Source organism: Nesoenas mayeri (assembly GCF_963082525.1).
Source record: "Nesoenas mayeri genome assembly, chromosome: 1".
NCBI classification, from domain to species: domain Eukaryota; kingdom Metazoa; phylum Chordata; class Aves; order Columbiformes; family Columbidae; genus Nesoenas; species Nesoenas mayeri.
Genome location: NC_137541.1, coordinates 67,120,362 through 67,145,394, shown reverse-complemented (window position 1 = coordinate 67,145,394; position 25,033 = coordinate 67,120,362). Strand labels below are relative to the sequence as shown.

Here is a 25,033-nt window from a genome sequence, read left to right as displayed (position 1 = left end):
GGAGGGACAGGAGAGAAAGCTAACAATACAAATTTATTTTGCCAACCATCAGCAGATTCACTGACAGATTCAGGTTCACAGCAGGATTCACTGAACTTTCAGAGCAGTCTCTGAAGGCAACTGTGAACTACTAAGTTACTTGGAGCCTGGGAAAATGAGAAGAAGGTTCCATTTGCACTTGCTTCTTTATAAGGGCATCTATTGCTATGGAAGCAGAAAGCAAAACAGAGTTTTAGAAAGATTTCACTATTCAGTGTAAGTAACCAGACTCCAGATATGACAAGGATGGTACAGGAATCACAGCAAAAGGAATTCTAACCACTAAAAGGTTAAGAGTCTTTTACCAGCAATATCATCTTCATCCATTTCCACAGGCAGCTTATCCTCAATTTCATGTTTTTGTCATTGATCTCCAGCTCCAAGTTAGCCACTCACAAAGAAACAAATATGCAGGTAATTCACTCTCTTTTCATTGTAGACTTTGAACTGAGGATAGAAAACTAGGATGCTAAGCTACTGCTAAAGGTAACCATTTTATGATTAATCACAGATTAATCTGTGAAATGGAGATCTTTTGAATGAAATCTGTGGGAAACAAACCTATGTTCTTCCTAATAATATTTTTTTCACCTTGAGCATAAAAAGACCAGGTCTGATTAGATATAAATATACAGCTGATAGGGTAGAAATCCCCTTATCTTTCATACCACACAGCCAATTTAGTCAGTCCAACCATTTCTATTGAAACACAGCATTACCAAGCACAGAATATTTACAAATGTTTCACAGTTAAACTAAACCTTAGAGAAACTAAAGCTGGTTTACTGGCTGTAGGTCAATACTCGGGAGTTTCAAAGAGTTAAAAAAAATTCAATGTATGAACATTCATCTTGAATGCAGTTCTTTTCCATGTCAGACAGTTTTCTCTTTTGTTAAAAACTATGAGCAGGGAGCTTAATTTGAACATACATGTAAAGAATATATGGGGAAGTATGCAAGATGGTTTGATAACTGTCAGACGGGATGATGACAGCACTCAGAGACATATGGACCTGTTGCAATCTATTAGAGAGCATGTTCCTCCATACAGTCAAAAGCATTCCATATATGACCAACATTGTTCCCAGTTAGCCTTTTATCAAAAGCTCAGAACCTCCAAGGAGCTTCTTCAGCTTTTAAAATTACATCCCTAGCACCCACTAAACCAAAAGGCGATCTGCAGGCCAGGCCCATAATCACTCATAGGATGGAAAAAACAGGCCAGCTTTGCTTAATTGGAGCCAGCTGGAAATGCAGCAGCAGCCCCTTCAGTAGAGCACAGCACTACCGTGGCGGTGACAATGGCCACCCCGCCACCTCCAGCCCAAAGAATGGCAGCAAGAGTTGGGAAAATGTGACATTCAGACATCTAAAGCTGACCCTCCCCTTTGCTATGTGACTGCAGCTGCTGTGGTGGACATAGCGAAAACAGAATAAACCAGGCTGCACCCTATACATTCTGGTTCCAGCAAGGAAGCGATTTATTATTCTTTCTTCAGTGGAAGCTGGTGGAGAATTCAGTGAGCTACCATGTGGGAAATAAGGTGATTTTAAATTCAAATATGAAGTCAAATAAATTACTGCACTGACTTTGCTTGTTTTGAGCCTAGTAAGTGCAGGATCCCTACCTAAGCTTGTTTACCAACACCGAGTTAAATATTTATTTGTCAAGACTTGCCTACATATTGTTGGATCTCATACAATGTTTTATGCTCTTTCTTGACAAATATCAATAATGCAGCTGCTCATATTTTAAGTTTCCATAGGTACCATGTACTAATATTGAATTCTCACATTTTCAACATAGCAAGGCACAGTTCTGTCTGTAAACCAAAATGGTGCAAGTTTTGAAAGATACTGAAGTTGAACAAAATTCTTTAGCTATAAATTACCTTGATGATCTTATTATATTAAAATCACCTTAACTGAAGTTGAGTAAAGTTCAGGTTTAGATTTAAAAATAAAAAAAAAAAAAAATCAGGTTCTTGTCATATGTATAAAGTTAGAATATAAAGTTACCCTCATTGTAGTCTCTGAGGAGCTACATAAATAAAACCACACCTGTGTTATTTCTTTTTTGTTGTTGTTTTTAATTTGAACACATGCATTCGAATTAATAGAACAAGTACACACCTGCCTCCTCTTTAATATCATACAAGTGAATCAAAAGGGATATGCAGACGTTGTCCACAATCCACTAATTTGGAAACAAACATGAGGCATCTCTTCAGAAAATTGTTTTGTCTGTGTATTCCTAAATGTCTCTGCTAACTCCTAATTAGGGAGCAGGATGATATTTAAAACAAAACAAACAAAACCAAAACCAACCAACAAAAACAAAACAAACAAACAAACAACAAAAACCCCAAAACAACAACAACAAAAAACAACCAACAAACAAACCCCCAAAAAACAGAAAGAAAAATATTCACAAGTTAACAGGGAGCAAACAGTAAAAGAGTTGGCGTCATTCTTAGATTGTTTTTGCTACGGAAAAGTAATCACAGGGAGCAATCAGTTGAAGGAACAAACCAACCAGTCCAAGGTCACGTGAAGAAAAACCTCTTGTTGATTCAATACGCAGTGAAAAAAAGGATATTCTGCTTATTTCTTTTACATTATAATCATTGTAGGAACCACAAAAGCAAAATAAAAAGAAAAAAAAAAGCAGCCTATAGTATAATAGTTTGCTGCTAAATTAAGTTATTGGCAATTAATTATTTGAGCATTTCTTATTATACCCAGATGGATCTGGATCTCATCAGGACATGCAAATGCAACAAGTAAGCAAAATAAAAAATGATCATTCTGCAGAAGAAATTATTGTATATTGATTATTCATTACATTTGTTCAGAATTTGCTTGCTCTCTTTCTACACCATCCTAAGGGGGACAGGAAGAACATGTGAACAGAAGGAGAACCTCAGTGGATGAGGTTCCAGAGCCACCAAAGCTGCTGCCTCATGTGCCGGTGCCTCAACACCCTGCAGAAGCTGCAGCAGACACCGTCCTTCACAACATCCACAGAAAAATCAGCCAGACTGCACAACACTGATAAAAGCACAGTCAAAATGACCATTTGAAAAGGGAAAACTCAAACTTTAGACAACATTTGAGGCTCCTGATATATTTCTTGATTTGATTGCTGTAGTAACAGACAAATGCAAGTCACTCTGCTGAACTATCACAAAGATTTTTAATGAAGTCAGGCAATCGAAACAGCCATGAAATTCTGTCTGTTAGAACCTTTCCTATTATCTAATGAATTACCTTACAATATCAGACATGCATTAACTATTACCTTCAACAGACAAAATTCACTCAGTTTACATTTTCTACACAAATTCAATATGGTATGCATAAGAAATACTAGCCAGTCAATAGAAAATATTCCAAAGCCAGTATTAAAAAAATGGTGACTTACTACCTTTGGCCTCATGCTTGCAGTAGCCACTGTGCTAACAGGGTGGGCAGGCAGCATTCCTTAAACACTCATGAGGACAGAAAATCCTGAAGAACCACCTCAGTTTGTGTAGCCCTTTCCCCTGTTACTCCATAGACATATGGCAGACAGGTTTTTTTTCAATCTAAGACAAAAAGCATTAACTGAAAGCCTCTGAATGAACTGGAGTTCAAAAAAAATCAAGTTAGATGGGGCTAATACACATTGCTCCTGCCCTTAACCTGCTAACATGAAGAACAGTAAGTCAGGATTTATGTCTGGAAAAAAAAATAATATATATATATTAAAAAAAAAAATCACATTATACAGCTAAAGGTTTAATACTTGAAAGTATTAACCATACCCAAATGCTTATGTCAAAACTGTATCCCTATCCAAACATATCCTAACGCTTAGGTCCAGCACAGTCTATCAAATTACATTAGGGATTAGATTGGCCTCCTGCTGTTTTATACACAAGGGATCTTTTCAGATTACCAATAAAAGTGCCTTGGAAGAACCACCTATTACTGCAATGCCTATGACAAAGCCAATGCACTGAGACATCAGTCCTTTTGCTACAACGATGCAGCACCACAGCGGCTGAAGCAGCCTGTGTACTAAGAGTGCTCTGAGCTGGGAGACACCTGGCATGAAACACGTTCTCCTCAGAGACCTTCGTATTTTCTTAATCACTATTTTCAGTTCCTTATTTTCTACTTTGGCTTGTGAAGGTGTTCCTTGTTTTCCACAAACTTTTAGGCAATATTTGTGTACATTGCCGTTATGTCCCAGATGGGTAAACAGTGACCCAATGCTGTTTATAAAAGTAATAATTTTTTAAAAATCCTTTTCTTTCCCTACAGCAGTCCCTGCTTGTGGCAAACCACCTATCATCTTTCGAACAACAACAAAAAATCCCCACAAATAAGGATATCAAACCTCTTTATTTTACATAGCACTGAAATGTCCTAATTGACCTGCACAGTCAAGGTCAGGGTCCCTCAAATTGACCTCCGATTTGCTAAAAGATTTTAACTCAACTAAGTCTTTGAAAAGTATGTTTTCCACAACAGGATTAAAAACAGAACCAACAAAGAAAACAACCCACACCCAACCAACCCACACTAACAGGAACCATGGTACAGTTAAGGACCACACTCGAATAATTAATTATATCATAATTTAAACAACAAATCATTCAACAGTATAACATCCACACATAGAAAAAAAGATAGGCGAAGACGACAGTATACATTTCACACAGAAACACAGATAATTTGCTTCTGTTTACTTGAATGTTTGTCATTCAAGGGCTTATAGTAAAAGTGGAGGCTCTTCTTCATTAGCACAGGATTACCTAGTTTTATTCTATGTGGCTTGTTAGCAGCTGCTGTAAAGCAGTTCAGAAGTTTTCATTTAAAGTTTAACATGCTTACCAGCTATCAAAATCCTCTTGCCCTGTCTGAATGTAAGCCCATACACCAAGAAAAATAAAAAAGAAAAAAAATCCTTAGGATAAAGAGTCCTTTCAGCACCATGCAGTCAGTGTGCAGTCCCTTCTTCTTACTTCCAGTTACTAAATAGCTTCTGCTTTCACAGAAAATCTAATCCCTTGTGTACCTGAGAAAAAAAATCCTTATCAGAAAGCCAATCCTGCTTCTACGCCCCGAGCCACTGTAAACACTGTATTTCAACTTCAAACAACCCACACTTCCATATATACTCAAAAGAAAAAAAATCAAATCCAACTATAGCACCTCAGACGCCTCAGCTCTGGGCATTTCAGTTTCCAGCTCTGTTAGCCTTACCTATACTTAGGGTTGCCTATCATCTCACTGACTATAATAACTATGCAATCCTTGTCAGTCTTAACAGGGATTACATATTCTCACTTTCCATAGTTAAAAAGCACTTTTCCTTCCTGGAACTGAAGCCAACATTTGACAGCAAACAGCTGTTTTATTTGATTTCGTGAGGGAAAAATACTTAGACAAATTTCTCCATTTCCATCCCAAACTATAGATTCAGGGTGGTACGTGGGCACGAAGGCAGCCCAAATACTCAGAATGAACATATGGGAAGCTGCGTGGGGCAGGAGTGGGTTTTTTTCCTTCCAATATGTACTTTTGTACAAGCACATATAGCTGAGCAGAGGACAGTAGCAAACAGAAGACTACTAAATATATGCACTCCCAGATTCTTCAAAGAACATGTCATCTACTTCTGCTCAGGTTTCTAATCTCCTTCCCTGAGACCAAAGGAACGAAATAGTGAAAGATTTTTTTGGCCAGCATTGGTCTGATTTTTTTCCTGCAAAGTCTCCAAAATGTCACTCTAATAGAGAATTTTCATATTTTTTCCTCATCTGTAAAACATCTCCCAAGCATCTCCAGGCAAAAGGAAACAATTGAGAGGCCTGGTGCCACAAAGGGGAATTTACAACATTTCCTGGGCCTGAACAACATAACTTGAGTCTTCATTTGCAGTGCTGCATATTCACTTCTCCACAAGTGAGGGTTTAGTTTCTGTAACTCCACCATATTTGAATATTCATTACATCATGCCTAGACATGTTTAACTGGGAAAGAGTTATGTGAAACTGCTGTGCCCCTTAGCCATTCTGCATGCAGATGCTTCTGCAGCATTATCAAGCCACTGCTCCTGACACTGGCCATTTTTCTCTGTGTCAGCTTTAAAACCACTTACCTTTTTGAAAAGACTAGGTTAATATTCTCTCACAAACTCATAGTGCAAGTCATTAATTTTAGAGAATAAGAGTCTGGATTATCGGTATCAAAGAAGTTTTAGAAGACTGTGAAGGCTTTCTGATGTCTCATATTATAGAATCATGGTCCTGCTCAGTTATCAGATACTGCATGCTATTTCAGATGGATGCTGAACACACACACCTCGACCTCAGCAGGAGAGAAGCAATCAATAAGGGCTTGGCAAATGCCTTTACATATGACTGTTTAACCCTATGTGGGGAGAAAAAAAAACAAAACAAAAAAAAGAGTAATCTGATAATTTACGCTGCATGAGACACCCCTAGAAACACTACTCAGTGTTCTAAGTGATGTAAATATTTAAATCAGCTAATTATAAGACAGGCACAGTGAAACTACTTAGTCCCCTTTTTCCTTTTGCATTTAGAGGCTACCACCTTCTTATCTCAACATTTTCTGTAAGTTGTGTGTGGCACTAAAACCAATTAAGATTAGTTTTAATCAGGATCTAGTCCCACACAACTGCTGAATAGCATTTAGAAAGTAACAAAGAGGACACAATATTTACAATGGTAAGATTCACATCACAGAATTACCACATTCCAATCCCAATATTACTCCGATTTTAAAATGATAGACCTACTTTCCTGTTGCAGCACAACTGAATTTACTGAAAACAACCAAAAACCCCACATAACACTAGTTAACTACACCACTGGTATCAGCCACATAAGCAGAAATTATACTGTTAAAAGTTAACAGTTGTCAAAACCTTGAAATAATAATATAGTTGGGATGAACAGACACTTATTTGTTTAAGCTCTATCAAGACTCTTGGAAGAGGTAACTCATTGGGGTTTTGAACTTCCTCTAAATGCTCTGGTAATACACACAATGTTAATATTGTTCTCATTTCTATGAACAAAAGGCTTTTAATATATCCTGTGCCCAAGCAGTAAAGTCCTTATACAGAAAATAAGATAAAAGCTTAAAGGGGTAATTCTCCACAGTGAAGTCGAACCCCAAGGGCAGTCAATGCCATTACCACCCAGGTCTCTTGTTGGCTCTACATGGCAGTTGGGACAGACTTTTTCCTCCTGCTTTGACTGCATGTCAGGAATGTTATTCTGAAGAGATCATCTATGCTTGATACAGGACAGGGAGAAGATAGGAGGAAGTTTAGAAATAGATAATGTGCACAACCAATGACTTGGGTGGTTGTGTTTTGACTTGCTTACACCCTTCCATTCAACCCAAGCATAAAAGCCACCACAGAGCGCTGCGGCAATTACCTCCTAGTACCTGACCTACCTTGGCAGTCTCTAAAGAGCATGTCTGCAGCCAGCTCAGCCATTAGCATGCCCTTCATTTGTAACACTTGTGAGCATATTTGTCCACTGGATCAGATATAGAGTGATAAATTATAAAGAACACTGTTTACTGCATTATCTTACATAACTCAATAGAGTGTGAAGGTGATTACAGAGTAACAGGTGGATCAGATTATCAGAACTTGATGAAAGTCAACTTAAAATAATTATCCATTTTAGAAAACAGGGTGGTTGTTAATGCACAAGTTTAAGTAATAATAGATGCAACTTGCTTTCAAATTTAAGTGCATCTTAATAAATTTCACACAGTTCTATATTTAGAATTAAAAGAAGCCAAAACACAAATGCTGAATAACTTTATGCACTGACATAAATCCTCATTTATTTGTATATACCACAAAAATTGGGTGTTTTGCAAAGCCTCCCCTGGAATCATATTTTCACCCAAGAATTTCCAAGCTTTTGGTTCAAAGACATAAAAGCCCTCTTTTCTAAGAATTCAGAAACTATAAACTTTCAAAGGGCACATAAACAAGATCCCTAAGAACTCTTGAAAACCATCCTCAGGTGTCTGTCATCCCATATAACTTTCTTGAATACTGTAGCACTGATAGCCCATAGGGGAATAGTTGAAGTATAATAGGATTCTGCCCTCGTGGATGAAATGTAATATCTTAATGTCAAAAGTCAATGTCAGAGTGAATGTAAAGCTATATGCCGTATGCTTTTATTAAAATAGGGGCATTTTGGCAAGAGTCAACTGAAGAAAAGGCTAGCAGTATAATTGCATAAAACTGAAAAAGGTTTCAGTTCTATAAAGGACAGTTATTTGTGCCTGTATCAGTGACTTTGTTTTGATTCTTAAATCACCAATTCTGAAGATGAATGTAATTAGCCAGTAATTTTCATTTCCTAATTCAATTACCGATGTTAATACAAATAATGCATATATTAGTATTCTATTAAGAAACTGAAGTATCACAGACAAGACAGTCAACAGTCACATGCGAGAGCAAAGAGGAAAATCATTCTGATTACTCGTTGCAAGTTGTCATCGGGCCCTTCTGATACAAGACAAAACATTTAAAAATAAACTTACCTTCAAATATTATTTGCTTTCACAATTTGACAATTCAGATAATTTATAGTTTGTTTGGGGTTTTTTTGCTTGTTTGTTTTGGTTTTTTTAAGTCTGCTGTGGACCTTAACTTTGATTTTTGATTTAAAATACCTGTTTCATGGTGGAAGAGAACCTCAGAGTCTGAAGCAGCTTAAATAACTGAGTGCCTCAGCCTGGCAGGAAGATAAAAGCTAAGAATATAACCCTTAAGTAAATAAATAAATAAGCTGGAGCTTAAAGACTAGGCAGTCCCTGCAAGGAACGGTGACTGGTCAGGTCATGATCTCCAGCCAGAAGCAACAGCAGATTCTCTACACTCCATCCCTCCCTCTTCTACCTCCAGAAGCCACCAGGTATGGGCAGAAGGAGCTGCTCTCAAGCTTTCAAGACCGAGGCCTCTGGTAATTCACAGAAACAGAAGACATACCAAAGATGCAGTTAGAAACTTCTCTGTTGAGCTTTCCTTCAGGTGCCACAAAGTCCCTAAAGAGATTGAGTCTATAGAAACCCCATAGAGAATGCAGAAGCACCCAGCACCAAACTAGGGTGTAGGACAGCTGCCCGTGGAAGGGCCACCAGCAGCCCTGGTACCACTGCACCAGCCCTTGGGGCAGCTCAGACCCCACTGGTTTCAAGTATGCAGGAGCCAGACAGAGTTAGAACATAATTATACAGCCACAAGGATGGGTGGCCTTACAGTAGCTGCAAGTCCCCACCATAAGGACTCAGTCAGAACAGCAACAGAACCAAAAGCCTAGCAAGGAAACATCACATGCTAAACTAGTAGAAAGCCAAATCTTTAAAAAGACAAATAGGAAACCAGCTACTGAATCAATCAGACTTATTTTTGATCATTGGTCACCATTCTCTCTCCCCGACCCTCATGTCCACCTGGGCACACTAACATCTATTTGAGAGGGAGGGCAAGTGTCTGCAGTTACTCATGAGGGGAAGGCTAGACCTGTAAGCTGCTGCATTATCATCTCTGCTGCAAGACATTTGTTCCAAAGTCAGGAATAAATCACAGGATTTCACATCTCACATTACAGTTCCACTGTGTTTTTCCTTCTGTTCCAGGCTATTTAGCTTATTTTACATTAACATCTGTGACACACTTAGCACTAATACTTAGTAACTAATACTGTTTCACTAGTCTGCCCTATCTTCTACTTAGTGTCTTTTGCCTCCAATTTTTAATCCATTTCACGCTTAATTTTACTGAGTTTCAGTGTGATCAGAGGTGTCAAATTGCTCTGAAACTTGTTAAAAACACATTTCTTTACATGCCTGGCTTTGCAGATTACTGCAGTGGTTTAATTTTTCTCTTCCTGTGCTTTTATTCATTTCCCCATATCTTCTGGTATCGCCTTCCTGCTGTGTATTTGTGCACTGGGACCACTTCTCTGATTTTTACTTGGTTCATCAACATCTCAGCAAAACCCTATCCTCCCTTCCTTACATTAATTTCAAAAGTAGTTTCTTCTGCTAAAGCCATCTCTGTTAAAATACTACTTCCAAGGCAGCTAGTTGAAGAAAACATTAAAAATTCCCCTTTCAATTTCCTCTTTTTTCTTGTTTAGGTTATTGACAAAACTCTTGCTGTGGGGATACTGTCTCTAAACAGAATTCTCTCTCCTCTTGTCAGAAGTACAGGAGTTCGTTGATAACGGCCTGAATAAATCGAGCTGTTCACAGCTTTGCATTTGATTAAAATGTTTCGACCATCAAGAGCTGGAGGCAAAGTTTATTCATAGATTTAACACGATGGAAGGGATCATCCTGATCATCTAAGTGTATTCATTCCAGATCACTTCATATTCAGGAGAGATTATTACACACAGTAACCCATATTGGAACAGAAAAACATTTTCTCTCATAGAAAAAGGGGGCTCAGCTACAAGATTTGCAGTCAGCAGTTTGATTGAAATACTGAATTGACAATAACATTTTGAAGAAAATCTACCCAGCATTAATGGAACTAGAGGAAAAAGCCTACAAGTATCTTATTTTAAAATTTGCTTGCTTCATATTTTCCTTTCCCTCTGAAAAATCCTTCCTCCTGGGAAGATAATTTGTCTTACACAGCAAATGTGTAACACTAAGACATAACAGTGCAAAATGCGGCAGTCGGAATGCCTTATCACAGATCACACTGTACCCAAGACATACTGGCAAACAGCATCAAATAAAAATACTGCCCAGTTATAAATGGGATTTTGACTGAAATGCAGGAGATGAGATGGACCTTCACCACAACGTAAGAAGTGGGTGACAAGTCTGACAACTGCAGTTATAAGCAGAACAGGCACTAACAGCCAAAGGACAAAATAGAAGTTGAAGGATAAATAATAACTTTTTTTTTTTTGTATGAACCCCTTCCTTTATCAATATTTGTGTTTTACCAGTCACTCAAAAGTAACACATTCTCCAAGCAAGCTCTCCTCCTCCAACCAAAAAAAATTTCACAATCATATTTATTTTTCTGCAAATGCAACCAGCTCCTGTGATTTTGTACAACAAACTAATTCATATTGCTTATGCAAACTATTACTTTCCAATTTCAGATATGCCTTAAAGCACTTCAGGAATGGCATTTACCAGCACCTCTGCAATTTTGCCCTCTTGTGGCGTGTTCTAAAGAAGCCTCTGCTGAACAGAGCAGACTTATTCTGTTTTCAACAAACTCACATCAAATTGCCACTCTTCTTCGAAACCCTTTGTGTTGTCATTAGCAAGACAAGCGGTGTGAACACAAATTCTAACTTATTTAAGGAAATCACCATCCTGATCACCAGGAAGCCAGTATTACAAGACCAACAAACAATTATTGGGTAAAGCAGACATTGTTTGGAAGGACTAAATAGCCTTGCCAAGCCAACCCAAGATACACATAAACTACTTTCCTGGATAGTCTATGAACCAAACGCTACATTCTTACTGGCTTCAGACAGATTATTTTGATCCCAAATATTTGGAGGAGAAGCAGCGGAAGAAAGGAATAAGAAAATAGTAAAACAACATTCAGGAAGCTAAGTTCCATTTCCTGGCACTTTGACACAACACATTTGCTTCAATAAGGGCCCCATGGGATTAATTTAGACCACAGAAACAGGAAGGTCTCTAATAACAGAATGGAAAATGTATTTTCATGCAAGTTCTGCATAAAGCAATTTTTTATACTTTCCTTTCCCCTCATTTTTGCAAGGAGAGGAATATTTAGAAGCACTTCCTATATTCTCACCATCCCTTCTCAGCATTTGCAAGTATCAGATCTCCTTGAAAAATCTCAGCTTCAGAAAAATTACAAAACTCCTGCCTTCACCAGAAAGGCGTGCAGTGCAAATAACTCTCCTTCATGGTGCATTTACAGATTCCTATCACTGCTTAGATTAGCCTTAATGATCATACAGGTTTTTTTTTTTCCTGAACACACTATTTAGCAATCAGATTTTCAATCACTGCAGACGAGTCTACAAAATGCAATGGGTAACACAAAGCCGGGAGCAAGGAAAATGATAATCCAAAGTTAATTGTTTAAAGAAAACAACAAACACACAACAACAACAAAAAAACCATGACTAAAACTATCAGACAGGGCATAGTTATTGTTCAAGCTTTTAAGAATAAACTCCTCAACAATACAGACATTTCTCATAGCCTAGAGCAGCATGTTATTAGAGTCTCATTTGGTTATCTCCCACTGCAAAATAAAAACCCAAAAGACCACTGAAGTTTTGTTAACATAATCCTATAAAATCATAACTGTTTAACAGGCAGAGATACAACAGTAGTGGTGGGGAACTACTTTTTTTCCCCATCAGTGTTTGCAGACACCTTGCTGCAGTGAACGCTGTCCTGAATGCAAATTACCTCAGCTCCCTAAGAGGCACACCGCAATGTCTGAGACTGCCAATATGCAGTATAACGCCAGTATAATTTAGAAAAAGAGAACGGATGAAAACAGTCCAGAAAGGGTGTAAATTTGCACTGGAGCAAACAAACACAAGGAACCAGTGCAAGATTTGAATTTCACAAAGTGTTAACTTGTGCAGCAATGACAAGGGTGACTGTACTGATATCAGGAAGAAGTTATTTCTTACTATGAAAGCCAGTTACTCTGTCCTTGTGTCCCGAGCGATGTTTTCATTATGCAGCTAAATCAAATCAATTAAGGTGAAATACAGCCTTCTAGGATAACTTAATCCGATGCAGAATTGAAGTACTGCCATGCTCACACTTTGCGGAGCTCGTCTTGTGAAAGGTGCTGACCAGGCAAGCAGTCACCTACGTCTGCTTCTTGGCAGATAGCTAATTTTGAGTTAACATGCACACGGGCATTTCAAGTAAAGATTTGTTCCAGTTAGTAGCAACTCTGAATTCTAATTCAGCAGAAAAAAAAAAGACATTAAATCCCCACTAGTTATTCACTTCAAAAACAGATTATTAATCATGCTACTCCACTGAAAGCTCTTCTCTAAACTGTCTCTAGATATCAGCCTTGACATTTTCTAGGCATTTCAAAGTATCTCTGAATATTCAAGTACTCTTTCATCCAAAATTTTAAATTAATGTCAGCTTCTAATAGGAAATAATTTTTGCTTTGTCCTGTAAGTAGTTTAACACACCAAGCTTTTCCAAACTCAAATGTTAACAAAATTCAGTTGCAGTTTTGCACATGACAATTAACCTGAATGAGTTAGACTATAGTATGTCGAAGAGGAGAAAGATTCTTCCGTTACAAGTCAGACACTTAGATTGCAATGCACAACAGAAGTTCAATGCTGTAACAGAAACTCCACTTCAGCATTAAAAATTTTTCAGCCACCACTAAGAATGGAAATACTTTGAGGTCTTCCATCTCTCAGCATAAAGATCCTGTGATATTGTCTACTTCATCAGGCCAGCGTTGAAGGCTCTGAGGAAACCATTGAGTGTACAGGAGTTGTAACAGTTGTTATTAAGTCTTCCCACTAATTAATATACAATTTACTAGTCTGAGAAGAGTTCTGATATGCCTGCCACATATAATTCAGATTTTTTCCTAAAGCATTTCTAAGCAAATACAGCTGATGTAAGACATCTAGTTTCTCCAGTTGCAATCCAGATACAGATCTGAGACAATTGCCAGAGTCCTGTCCCCAAGCAGTAACATAAGTGACAAGCGTATTTCACAACACTTGGCAAAGACAAGGATCAGACGTGAGTGGGCTACACTAACTCCTCCTTCCCCATAAAGTTTTCAAGCAGGTCAAAAGCATACCACGTTACACAAACCCTTTAAAATCCAGTTAGCACTTTCTAACCCAAAAAAGTGTAAACACCCGATTTTTTTTAATAAGCAAAAGAATGCACCCAGCTTTCTGCTGCACCAGGGGATTAACATTTATGCTTGCAGAATCAAGGCAGTTTGATCACTTTTATCAACAACAGAGGCAAACGCATGCATGCTCCGACTACAAAGAACAGAGAGGGAGGCTACAAAGCTATCCTGGGATTAAAGGATGCTGGAGCACATGCTGCGGTGGCCACTGCCAACAGGAGGAACAGATAAGGAGTCAAAGTCCCACTAAGAGAAAATATACAGTTTTTATACACAAGGTTTCTTCACCTGCTTTTCTAGGACAAATGGACTATGAATGAAAAAAAAAAAAAACAAAAAAAAGAGGGGATTTATGTACATACATGAGAAAAGCTAAAAATCATCACCACGTCTCCCTTTTATTTCTCATATCTTTAGGATTCATTTCCTTATCTTAATTTTGTATTTAATATTGCAATAATGATGCAAGAAAGTACTATAAAATTGGTTATTGCTGTTCAGGGGCATTTGATGAGCAGCACATTGCTCTTGTCACGGCCCTCACAACCTTCCTGCCATCCACAAGCCACAAGAATGCTCACACTGAAAAACTATGCATTGCACATATGGTTAGTAAATAGAAGTCATGGGGTGATGGTGGTGTGTGCACAGATGAAAAGAGCAACAATAAGATATTGTAGATGAGTATGAAACTGTTACCCAGGAGTCTAAGATAACAGTGAGTAACTGCAGAAGCCTAATGGAACTAAAGTAGAAACTGACAGAAAACACAGGGTTTCTGTCGTAAGCATACCTCTATTTGAGGAAAATTAAATCCACTAAGCCTGCATACTATGCATAGACCTTTTCCCCCAACGTAAATACACAAGTAAAGCCTTGGAAAAAAATCCACTGCTAAAAAAATTGTGCTTTCATGAACACATCCCAAGTCACTACCAATTAAAGTTCTATTAAACACCCTATGAACAGCACCACAATAATCTATTCCTATCTGTGCATATTTGCTGTTAAATTAAGCAGGCCTCTTGCCTGGGAAACCGTAAAAAGATAGTGCCCAAGCAAAAAAATCTCTGTCCTTATATTTGTCATGTAATCATTTCCAACAATATAACAAGCATATGTCAGAGATTTCAAGCTTTATTTCATCCATTTTGTCCTTCCACATCCATAAAACCAAGCCACCGTGACATCACAAGCATGAGCACAGTCTGCCACACCGGCCGTCACATCACAGAATCACAAAGTTTAGACATATAAATGGCTGTGGGCATTAACTTGCTCATAAGCAACAGCCTTCTGAAGTTTGGATTTTATGATTGTTTATTTTTCCAGCATGGCCAAGGTAACACAGATAACCCGATAAGGTGACCGTCCCTTTCAGCAGCACTGCATTAAAGGTGTAGCAGGTGCCTTCTGAAGCTTGACATGTCAAACAAGTCTAACACAGGTTTGTTGCTCAAGGGGCTAAAGAAAGCATCCAGGAGGGGCAGACATGACACACGGGTCTGTCAGACAAGGTAGACTGCTTTCCTGCCAGTCTAAGAGCTGATAAAAGTACAACTTCAAAACATTTTGTGCCGGGATGAGGGTGACTGCCCCCAACTCCGAGGACTCGGTAAGCTGCCCCCCACCTCAGCTCAGCCCCTCGGGAAAGCGGATCTGCAGCCGCCACGGGCGCCCGTGGGGACATCCATGCCAACACCGCACCGACACGCACGGCAAAAGCTGAAGCAGTGAAGCTTCCTTCCCGACTTCGACGGGGAAACACCACCTGGTTATTTAAACACGCTGCCCGCTGCCAGCCCGATGGGCAGAGGAAGCCCGTGGGAACTCGCCGCAGGAGCAAGCCCGCCCCGAACCCGCAGGGCGGCGTGACCCGGGCAGGACTGCGCTGCCGCCTTCCCCGCTCCCCCCGGGGAGCGGCTGCCCACCGGCACGTCCCGCTGGGTACCACTGGCAGCGGGGCTCTTCCGTGTGCCCCCGCAGAGCTGCGGTGCCAACAGCTGCGCCCGGGGCAGCGACCCAGGCCGAAGGGACCGTCAAGGCCGTTACCTGCGGGTGTCCTCCGGGCGGCTGCCCCCAGCGGGGGCCCCGCGGGGCAGGTGGGCGCTGCTCCGTGGGAGACGACGGTGGTGGGGCCGAATTTCCTGCGGATGGCCGCCCGCCTGAAGTGCGCACCCTCGACTCCGCTCATCCTTGGGGTGCGGGGAGAGACGAAGAGGAGAGTGAGGGAGAAGCAGCAGGGTCCTCAGCGTCCCTCCCGCCGCGGGGGCGCTGGGGCCGGCATAGCCCCGAGGGCAGCACCTCCCTCTCCGGCCGCCTTCCGCACCGGCCCCACACCTGCCCGCTGCTCCCCGCCCCCTCCCTCCCCCCCGTCAGCACCTGGCCGGGCGCCTCCTCCCGCCGCCCTGCCCCGCATTACCTGCCCAGCGGCCGCCAGCCCCGGGCGCGGTCCCCAGTCGGCAGGGCGAGCCCCAGCCCTTTGCCACCCGTCCCGAGGCTGCGCAGCAACTTCCCCGAGCCAGGCACCCGCGGGCCGGCAGCGAAAATTTCCCCCGGGGGCCACGCAGGGAAGTGGGTGCCTTGGGCACCGCACCTGCTCTGCTACCCCCCTACTAGTGCTGAGCTCCCCCACGCCCTGCAGACGCCTGCCCGGGATTGTCACTGGGGGTGGTGGGGAACCCCGCAGTGCCCCACTCACCCACAGCCCCACCGCATTCCATTCGCTTGCCTTCTCTCACAGTTCACCTCTGAAATGCCTTCTCTGGAAGGAGGCCCAGTTTCTATAGGATTTATCTGTGTACGTAAAAAGAAGTTGGCCATAACGCAGTCCCCCTCTTCCAAGGAGAAAATTCTCAAAGATGCCCAAGTCCTAGCACTTAAAAGTGAGTTTTGATGCCAGAGATGAAGCTGCAATGCTTTCATCAATATTTCTACCTAAAATGGTTCATTTGGGCCAAAGCTGTTGCCTTTCTAAATTTTAATCAAGGTTAACTGAAAAAGGCAATCAGAAGGCTATACAGCTGTGAGACATACCATTAGGTTCCTTTACATAGCAACAGTGTCTGAAATTACCCATTTATCCACTTAACTGGGATATGATGTTTAGGGGCAGAACATTTTCACCTGTATCACCATGAGAGAGGGTAACAGCAGCCTGTGGTATGCAGGATGAGAGCTTTTGAGTCTGTCAGAGAGCGTGATGTGGTGCAGTTAGAGGCAAACCAGTTGTGAAGGGGTGCTCTCACTGCACAGGGGTTTCCTGGGCTTTGGAAACTCAAAGGTTTTAGGGCTTTTTGAAAGATGGCCTTCTGTTTTGTAACATGCTGCCTCATTTGCCACACTTGGAGGATTTCCTCACAGAAGAGAAGGAGTGCAGTCAGCTGTACTCCAGGGATGTTCTCCCTTTGTCTGTAGTTCAACACAACCTTTAGTTCCCAGGAAGCCCATGAATTGCTGGAGCCTGGAAGAACATTCTGGGGAAGTACCCCTCTGCGCTTGCCCTACTCTTAGGTCTTGTTTTAGCCCCTGTCAGAGATTGGAATTGGGCAAGAGAAAGACCTTTCATCTGACCTATATAGCAATTCTTATGCTCTTATGTCTTCAGTAATAAGATTTTATGGACTGCTCAGACAAGCTGATGACTTTGCAGCTTCCTTGTTTCCCAAGTGCTGAGAATACCTTCTATCATCACTCAGAGTCATGCATGCAACATGGCCACATTTGTGCAGGGGTTCATGCGAGGGGGCTTCACTTTCCTCCAGCGTCTTGTGTTGTGGTGTGAGGCTCCTGCTGAGCCCTTTCCTGTGGGCTTCCTTGGCACACAGGACTCGATGGTAACACACCTTCTCCTGATGTAAGGTGCCATCTGTGTGAAGCACCAGCCGTGTCTGACACACGGGAGGTGCAGCAGCAGAGGAGAGGCCATGGTGGTGCTACCCGTACCACATGTGCAGCAGCAAAGGACCATGAGGCAGAAGTCAAGTGAGTGGGTCTTCTGCTTTTAACATTAGAGAGCAGGTCAGCCCTGAGCTGGGGGGAGAACTGGTGCAGCTGGGACATCTGCCATCGCATGCCAAGGATCTCATTCTTTTGGTCTCTTTGTGAAATTGTTCTCTTTTAGAATAGGGTTGATCTCTCACAGCCTCACCCCACCACCTCCTTTCATTTCCCACTAAAAATGAGACAATCACATCACCTCCTGGATTTTATTCATGTGCTTGCAATTGCAAACATCAGGTTTTACTTTTGCAAACATACAAAAAAAGGCAGTGACTCAGAGGTAAAAGCCTCATTTATTTCCTGACTTCAGTCACTCGACCTGAGCTGGGAGTATGAGATGAATATATTTACATTATGAAGAACACCAGTACCTGCTGACTTTATTGCAAGGAGCTAGAGATTCTTGTAAACTTTAGCTATGTACAGTTCATAGATGTGTAGTAAGGATCAATCATTAACTCAGATAAAAATCTTCTTCCAGAACACTGGTGCACATTCAAATCTGCCTCTGGACTCAGTCTAGCACTGAGTAATCTTTAGTATTACCAATTTAAACAAGAAGAGAGCAAGCGAGACAGCGAACCTCATATTAATAATTCTCAAAGCATCTCACCAATGAGGAAGTATTCACCCCTCTTGACAGAGCAGGAAAATTAGTTATTACAGGAAGAAGGGATTTGTTTAAAGTTGTCCAAGGTGTGAATATAGTAGTAAAATACAAAATGTTGGCTTATGGGAATGAAAGTAAGATTGAAAATAGACCACCTTTCTCTGTTTCTCTTATAGGTGATACCTTAACTGAGATTAACCCAAATATTAGCCAATCGCTCAACTGCCAATCTTTAGCCAAGCATGATTATCACTTACTATTGAACTTTGTACTTGCTTCTTTAAACACAGAGCTCTGCTCCTGGAAGGAAAATAGCTAAGGAAGCAAGGGCAAACACATTCAAGCATGAATACTAACCAAATGGTAGGAACTATGTTAATTTTGTTTTCTGTGATGTTATCAGTGAGAGGTAACTTATTACAACGTCACTCTGGAAAGCAAAGGTCACCTCAGAAAAGAGAACTGTGGCAACTCTGACATCAGGAGAGCGGTCACAAAAGCTCACTTTCTTAGGCAAATCCTCCTGAAGTACACTGATGTATTTAAAACTGTGAGGTGACAGCCTGTGACAGAAGAAATTCACACAGCCAGTGAATTCACGGTAATTGTAGAGCGTTTGTACACTGCAGCGCAGTACGGGCTTCTCAGAGCAGCTGATTGTCTCTTTTCTTTTCAGTTAGTTACGGCACAGACCCGGAGCAGCTGGTTCAAGCTGGCTCTGAACTGCTGTACGCCAGCAATGGGTGCGTTCTGCCTGCTTTAACAGGGTAACAACCGGTCACCCCTTCTGGCATGCCCTTCCTCCTTTTTTATCCACTGCTCTCAATCTCTCTTGTTCTCTGTCTCCAGAGAGAGAAAGAGAGTCTTCCGGCATTGTCAGCAAAGGGAAAAACATTTCTTTAAGTGCAAAATTTAATCTGAGATAGGTATTGTCTCAGACAACATCACCCTAAATGATTAAAAATGTAATGTAATAACTGGAGACAGGATCTGAGAACAGAAAATACTGAATAAGCTTAAACATAGGCAGTGCTGCCAATTCTGCTTAAAATATATAAAGGTCAGAAAATGACACTGCTTAAATAAAAGCCTTGCAGCGTGCCTCCCAACCTAGGCAAGGTGTTGGAAGAGTTACCTACCGCTGTGTGGTGTGGTAACAGAGTTAACCAGTAAGCCACAGCTCACCCGTTCAAGTGTGGGCACAAGCTGGGCTGTCTGGCTCCAAAGCTTTCTGTGGGGATGGTAAGAAATGCAGTGGTGGAGACTTGATTTAATTATTCCTGTTTGCATGTGGGAGGAACAACAGGAGCACTATGGAAGCACACAGAGGTGTAGAAGGAAGGCAAGGACAGCTGGTGAGGTTTGCCCTCAAGAAAAAGTGGAAAGGGCACTTCTGGCCTGTGAAAGACTTGCTCATGCTGCTGGAGCCCTGAAGCATTCAGGGAAACAGGACTTTATAGGGCATCTTTGTTGAGCTTGTGAGAAAACAAATGGTTCACTTTGTATGTAAACCATTGTTTCTCCAGTAAATCTTTTTGTCTTAACCTTTTCTTCTCCAAATGGAAACAGCCTTCAGAAAACTTTGTTTTGACTAACTCCTTGGGTGAGATTGTTTCTGTTGTTGCCTCTGGTCAAGTGTCTTTCTTTCTGCTGGAGTTGAAATTTATTTTCTTCTCAGTTACACAATAAATCTGTTTCTGGATTCAGTTTATGGCCTCTAGCTTTGGTTACTCTGAGTACTACCTTGTGCTGTACCCCACAGTAAATCTGTGTAGTGATGTATTTTTAGAGCATTAATATACAGGATGCTGAGAAAGAAGATGCATGAACTCAGCACCTAACAAAAATACATGTATAATATTTCTAAATATTACAAACATTAGCTTATTTAGAGCTACTTTGGACAGTACCTTCTTTGAGGTACAACAGAAAAATGCCATTCTCGGTTAGATATGAACCTCCAAATAAAAACTAAAATAAAAATGCAGCTTGTAATATAGAAAATCCGTACTTAAACACATAGCTAACCAAGCCAGGTCCTGCCTAAATTAGAGTACAGCTCATCATACATTTTGAATCTTCTGTGAGCCGCATATTGTATAACCCTCAAACCAGCTCTGCCAGCAGGGAAGTATAATGAAGAACAAGAACTGAAACAGCAAAAGACAGAGCAGTATACTAATTAGAGAAGAATCTCACTCATCTCAGGCCTTCATGCAGATTCCAGATGAAAAGTCTCCTCTGATGGCACCAGCAGTTAAAATGCACAAAGCAACTGCAATGTGTGCAACAGAGATACACAGACCAAGCAAGTAAACTCAAGGCAGATACTTAACCTCGGTTAAATCAGCAGGCAAACACAGAATTCAACATTCAAAACCAAAATATAACTTTCAGCCTGAGGCTGCAGGCTATGGCTTCTTAGCCTGGGGAGTGGCTTACAAAGATGAGAGGAACTCAAGCCTGATGTTTGTTCCTGTGCAGCACCCAGTGTGTGCGTCAGCACAGGGTGGGGATCCTGAATTTACAGCATAGAGCTGGCTTACACCAAAAAATGCACCCAGCTTTTCTGTTACTTACTCCCTATCAAGAAGTCTAGAACACATAGTATCTTAGGAGTAGCTTTACTTCCCCTTGAGGAGCTGCAGGGTCAACAGCGTGAGACATCAAACATCAGAACGGGGTCAAATATTAGAAGTAACCCATGATGAGCACTCCAGGAGGGTTAGACAAATCCTAGGTATTAACTGCTGGAACAAAAAAAGGATGGGTAGGTAGCCCTCGGCAGAAAATCCATGGCAGTTTCTTTTCACACAGGTAGTAATGTTTCTAATACAGATTTCTGTTCCCTCTTGCTTGACTGTATAAGAGGGAACGCTGCTGTGTTTTGTTTCCTCACGTTGTCATTTTTGGCTCTATCAAAGATAGTTATGGGGACTACCCAGCAGCAGGTTTTGTCCACTGCCAGCCTCTGTAATGAAGAATTCTATTTATACCCCATACAGCCAGGGTTTCTTTCTCTGCCACACAGAAGTCCACCAGATGAACACTAAGATGTAGTTCTGCAAGAACAGCACTATGATAATCAAAGCAAGAAACATTCCTGCTAGTACTGCCTCAATGTTAATTTTGTCTTAACCCTTTTTTTTTGCCTGTACAGAAGCATTTTGTCTATTGCAAACTAATTCTTGGAATTTATTGAAATCATATTGAGATAAAGCTATCACACATGTCCCTTAGTATTACTGAAGGATTGCTGCTTAGAGGGAGTAATGGAGTAATTTAATAAGTTTTGTTAGATAATTCTTGCAGAATGGCATAATTTAACAAAGACTGATTGCTTTTACAAGTCAGAATATTCTTCACTATCACCACTATGAGTTAATGAAATACATTTCCCACTATCCAGTTAATGTCAAACATTCAGATACCATTAGTAACTGTGCTTTAGCTTTGATTTGGTTTAACTACAGGTGAAAACAAACGGTCATGTTAGCAAAAAGGAGAAAGCCAGCTATGCTTGAGAAAATGTTCAATTCTTCTGTTTCTTCTTTCCTTTTGCAGTAAAAGCCAACAGTCACTACGAAGAAAATAAAGGTTAAAAACCATGGTCTAAGCTCCGCAGTTGAGACATTTTAGTGGGGCAGGAGTGACATTTCCAGGGCAGGAGTAACAGCTCTTTCAGGTGTACTCCACATCCAAAATCAATAGCCTTTCCAGCTTTTTTGCCAGATCAAATTAAATTCACTGTTGAAAAATCATTTAAATTAGGCAAAGTTGCTCCTGGCAAGGCCCACAAGTTCCTTGTGGTCTGACAGGAAAATACGTGCCAGCAAGATGCTGTGAATTATTTTTCCAAGGGGTTGCTGGGGAGCCGGCAGTGGCTTGTGCTAATCTGCTGGTGGTGGCAGCAGCCAGCTCTGAGTCACCATCTCTTCTGGGTCCTGCAATTTCTCCTTTTTCTGAGGGTCCCATGCCTGATAGGGTGATGGGAGATTAGGTAGTGACTCCTGGGGAAAAGACAACAGCTCGTGTGGAAGGAGCTGGTGGTTGCTATGAGCTGTTCCTCAGTCCACATGGAAATGTGCATCTGTGAAACGAAGTGCTCTTTGCTATGGCTCTGCATTTATTCCTAATGCCAAGGCTCAGCTCTGCTCTCTTTCGTCGGTGCTATGACATACGGGATCGGACTTTGTTTAAAGAGCTGTGTACTGCTAAGGTGCTGTATACATTAAATATTAACCACTGTCTCTCTATGAATGCTTACCTAAACAGTAAAGCAAAATGTTTTGGTTCTCTCCTTAACAAGTCAACACCTGGAGAGCAATTGGCTGACAAAACACATTGTGGAAAGAAAGGCGTAATTATTACTTCCAGCTCTGAAAGAGAATTTACTGGTATATTGCAATACTCCCTTAACTATGTTTCTTTTCCTTACTGTAAAAACCAAGCTGTCAGGTACTTAAGATCGCTTCTAATGGGGCATATGGTACATGCACAGCAGTTCCAGCATGCTTCTCAATAATTTATAGTGACCTAAACCAGAGAGACTTCAAAGCTGTTGCTGCATTTGCAGACTCCTCTAAGTTAGCTTCAGCCACCCTTGTTTTCCTTCATTCTGTTTCACATTCCACAGACTTCCTTGGATCTTTTGGGGCTGAAATGTGATTATTTGGAGCAAAGGCTGTGAACAGGATATAAATGCGTCTCCTGTTCCACTTAAACTCGCTCTTGTATCCTGAATCTCAAAAATAGCATTCCATTCATATTTATAATTTTTCAAATGTATTTTTACCTCCAGAGTTCTCGCATTGTCTAATTTTGGAACTCAGTACTTCAAGTGAGCCTTACATTATACATCTGAGGCTTTATGCACTGCAAATGGCTGTAACTTTACCATGCTGAAATGTGCCATGCTTTTATATTCAAGCATAAATAGCACTAAGTGTAACTGCACAGATGAGGGCCTGAAACTCCAGAATCTTAACTGGACCTCTGTCATGGTTTTATATTCATGATTTTGAACAGAGTCTTTAATGGCTTGCAGTCACTTTAAAGGAAATCCATGTTCTCCACCAAAAAAAGAACATCTATATTTTACTGAGCTAACACTGTTGGAGGAAGAAAAGTTTTCCCATGTTTAGGCAATGTTTTCTTCTCAGACCTAGTGAGTCAAATGGCCTTTTTGGTTTACAGGCCTGGCGGACACTCAGAAGGAGGGCATAGGGCTAAGAAAATTAAAAGCAGACTGTGTATGTTAAACCTCAGCTATTTATAGTGAGGATCTATTAATATCAAGCACTGCAGGAAAAGGGAACAAGCTGTTGAACCAACTCAGGCACTTGAGCAGTGCAGGTTCTAGGGTGGAGCATGTACCACATGGACTAAACAACTCACCTTGCTGAGGGCAGCTGGCTACTGCATCTGAAACCACTTTGGTATTCCAGTGCGTGCAGAGTGGACATATGTGGAGACATAAAGGGTTACCTGTAAAGAAACTTGGCTCACTTTGTTGAGTGTTGATGTTTTCCCATCACACAGTCTCAATTTGTCTGTCTGTAGGTAGAGAGATAACAGTACCCATTTTTGCAAAGATGTTTTGGGAACGAATTAATATGCACAGTGTGCTCTGAAGATAAAAAGAGCTACTTTGCATTTGGCTTAGATAACAAAAACCTTTGAAAGCAGTAGTGGCTTCACAGAGGCATTTTCTTTTTAAGTAATGTAGGACTTGGAGATTGCTGGCATTTGAATGCAGTGCATTTATATAAGTTCTAATTTTACATTTTGCATGGCTCAAGCTGAGTCACAAGCTGGTCATGAAATCACTCACCAGTCACATCTTCAAATTGCATGAGATACTCCATGTTATGCCCACGGCCCTGTCATCTGCTCCACACAGGTGAATGCCCAGTCCAGATGGAGCCTACTAAAGTCAGTGAAGCTTTGCTGCAACCCAGGGATGTCTTAAAATCAAATTTCAAAGCAACAAATTGAATGGCAGGTCCATTCATTCAGGTCAAAGCAAGTTTCCCAACCAACTGTAAATGACACGGGTCAAAGGCTTGATGGTAGCATCCGTATAGCTACGACGACCAGCTGCTACTTCATCTTAGAGCACTAACAAGCTGTAGCACTGTAGAAAGAGCTACCTTGGATGGATCAGCATTGAGCCATCTGAGTTTACAGAGGTCATCTATCTCTAACAGAGGCTTCTTACTGCTGTAGCAAAGCCAGTTAGTCTTGTACAGGGGAACAGAAGACAACCTCTGTGCTGTAAAAACAGTAGCTGTTTTTCTCCCGTGGTCACAGGCATTTCCCATCTCTGTGAGGAAGAACAAGATATTGGGTCTACATCTTCTGCATTCAGAATTTGATCTTCAAGGGAGCTCCGTACTCATGTAGCTTTCCATATCATATTCCTAATCTTTGTAAATAGC

General features: G+C 41.0%; 1 protein-coding gene across 1 annotated transcript in view; it reads right to left on the bottom strand.

Moving 5' to 3' along the window:
• Positions 1-16,175, bottom strand: part of FGD4 (FYVE, RhoGEF and PH domain containing 4) — a gene marked incomplete at its 5' end in the record, with an annotated part of 113,367 nt that extends 97,192 nt beyond the window's left edge. The window contains one exon of the mRNA XM_080342480.1: positions 16,034-16,175. Within this exon, the coding sequence (XP_080198606.1) occupies positions 16,034-16,175 (142 nt within the window). The remainder of the gene's footprint in view (positions 1-16,033) is intronic.
• Between the last annotated feature and the right edge of the window lie 8,858 nt (positions 16,176-25,033).